The following is a 2,738-nucleotide window of genomic DNA, read 5'->3' on the forward strand; positions in this document are numbered from 1 at the left end:
CATTGGCCCTAAAGTGCATTGTATTGGATACACATGTATGAATTACATGTGTATCCAATACACTGTTGCCACTTGCATCCCTGCTGTGAGCTGTGAGCTGCTTTGATCTTTGTGATCTGCTTTCATCTTTGTGATCTCCTGGATTTTTTGGATTTCTGTGTACCGACCTCTGCCTGAACTTTGACCTACGCTCTTTGCCTGCTGATTCTGACCGATATTGGATTTCCGTGTACCGACCTCTGCCTGAACTTTGACCTACGCTCTTTGCCTGCTGATTCTGACCGATATTGGATTTCCGTGTACCGACCTCTGCCTGAACTTTGACCTACGCTCTTTGCCTGCTGATTCTGCCCAATTTGGATTTCTGTGTACCGACCTCTGCCTGGATTTCGACTACTCTGCCTGCCGCCTGTACCGACCTCTGCCTGGATTTTTACTACGCTCTTCTCCTGCCACCTGCCCGTCACCTGCTATGGCGTCATCTTCAAGGCATCTCACAGCGGAAGCGCTGATGCAGTTAGAGGACAGCGATCCGGATATGCCTTCGCTGGAGGACTCCAGTGACAGTGATGCGCCTGGCAACCTGTCGTCCGACAGCGAGAGTGACAGCGACTCCATCTCCAGCGACACGGAGGTCAGTGACGCACGAGTTTGGTGCCCAGTCAACACCACTCGGGCCCCACCACCGCCCCCCCGTTTCCCTTTTACTGGGGAACCCGGCCTGAAGGTTGCTTGTGAACACTGCCCCCTGGCCTACCTGCAGCTGTTCTTCAGTGACGCTGTCATTGACAAAATCGTGGTGGAGACGAACCGCTACGCCGCGCAAGAAATTGCTGCTCCACGAAGGCCCCTTTCCAGGACCAGGATGTGGGAGCCAATTACCAAGGAGGATTTGTGGTGGTTCCTTGGACTGATTATTCTGCAGGGGGTGGTGGGGAAACCCCTGCAGAAATGGTACTGGTCGACCAACAAAGTCATCGCCACCCCGTTCTTTGGCACGGTCATGTCAGAGTACCGCTTTGGACTCATTATGAAATTTCTGCATTTCGCAGACAACACTGCCTTTGATGAGTCCACCCACCCTGCGCCAAAGCTAAAGAAGATATGGGAGGTTCATCAGCTGGTCATGGAAAACTTCCGCAACACTTATGTACCCCAGAGGGACATAAGTGTGAATGAAAGCTTGATGGCCTTCAAGGGCAGACTGTCCTGGATCCAATATATCGCATCCAAGAGGGCCCGGTTTGGAGTAAAGTCCTACACTTTATGCGAGTCTGCCACCGGATACATCTGGAACAGCGTACTGTACACCAGGAAAGGGACACAGTTCAACCCTGCATTCAGCAATTACGGGCTGGCGACTTCATCCGTGCTGTCCTTGGTGGAGCCACTTTTGAATAAGGGGTATTGTTTGACGACGGACAATTTTTATAGTTCACCTGAACTGTTTGAATTTCTTATCAGGAACAAAACCGACGCCTACGGCACCGTTCGTCCTAACCGGCGAGAAATGCCTACTGCCTTCGCCAAGCAAAAGCTAAAATCTGGGGACATTGTGGCTTGGCAGAAGGGAAAAATGTTGGCACTCCGCTGGCGTGACAAGAGGGATGTGTGTGCGCTCAGCACTGTCCACGATGCATCCTCTGTCACCACCAGAACGCGAGGAGGGAAAGTCCTGGACAAGCCGCAAGTTATCCTGGACTACAACCATACAATGGGTGGGGTGGACCGAGCTGACCAGGCGATGACATACTACCCCGCAGTGCGGAAACAGCAGAAAAAGTACTATAAAAATGTTTTTCGTCATCTGCTGGAACAGGCATTGTGGAATGCATTCATCTTGCATAAGCAACGCAGTGAAAGGCCAGGATCACATGCTGACTTCATATGGAAACTGTGTGAAACCATATGCCTAAAGTACCCAACTTCATCATCAGATGTGCGAGTTGGGCGCCGTGCATCATATGTGGTCAATCCGGAGCGCCTCACTGGCCGCCACTTTTCTGAATACATCCCACCCACTCCAAAAAAAGCGACACCAACAAGAATGTGTGTGGTTTGCTGCAGCAAGACGGATAGCAAGGGGAAGAAAGTCCGCAAAGAAACCCGGTTTTACTGCCCGGACTGTGATGTCGGCCTGTGTCCCGTTCCATGCTTTAAGATTTACCACACACGGGAGGTGTACTAGGGATATACTGTACTAATTATTGTATATACTGTACTGATTATTGTATATATATATATATGTTACGGCCAGAACCCGAAGTTTGGCCACTTCTAGTTCTGGCCGGCCACTTCGGGTTCTGGCCGGCCAATTCGCGAAGTGCCCGCTGCGCTGCGGCCAATGTTAGAAACGGATCGTTTACTCTGATATGAATGTATCTTCTGGCCGCAGCGCAGCGGCCAAACGTATTAATTTGTTGCAATTTTAAGCCGGCGGCAATGTAACGATTCAAGCCGCCGGCTTTTTCATCTGCCTCATCTCTCTCCCTCTCTTTCTTATGGGCAGCCGGGCGGGGACACGCGTGTCCCTCCGGAGTCGTTCGTCGCGGCAGGGAAGCCTGCCGTTCTTGCAGAGCGGGTGCTGGCAGAAGCAATGTCTGCAGCCTCCCCGCTCTGCTGACCCTGCTGCGACGAACGACTCCCGGGGGGACTCGCGTGCCCCCCCCCCCCCGCCGGCTGGCCATAAGAGGAGAGAGAGAGAGATGAGGCAGATGAAAAAGCCGGCGGCTTGAATC

General features: G+C 52.3%; 1 protein-coding gene across 1 annotated transcript; it reads left to right on the forward strand.

Moving 5' to 3' along the window:
- The first annotated feature begins 472 nt into the window (after window positions 1–472).
- On the forward strand, window positions 473–2,188 carry LOC137544928 (piggyBac transposable element-derived protein 4-like). The gene has a single exon (XM_068266024.1). The coding sequence runs from the start codon at window positions 473–475 to the stop codon at window positions 2,186–2,188; it is 1,716 nt and encodes a 571-aa protein (XP_068122125.1).
- Window positions 2,189–2,738: the final 550 nt, after the last annotated feature.

The sequence above is a fragment of the Hyperolius riggenbachi genome, chromosome 2, assembly GCF_040937935.1.
Source record: "Hyperolius riggenbachi isolate aHypRig1 chromosome 2, aHypRig1.pri, whole genome shotgun sequence".
Taxonomy (NCBI): domain Eukaryota; kingdom Metazoa; phylum Chordata; class Amphibia; order Anura; family Hyperoliidae; genus Hyperolius; species Hyperolius riggenbachi.

What these genes read in the sequence shown, in the direction of transcription:
- LOC137544928 (XM_068266024.1), top strand. Translation starts at nt 473, where the DNA reads ATGGCGTCATCTTCAAGGCATCTCACAGCGGAAGCGCTGATGCAGTTA.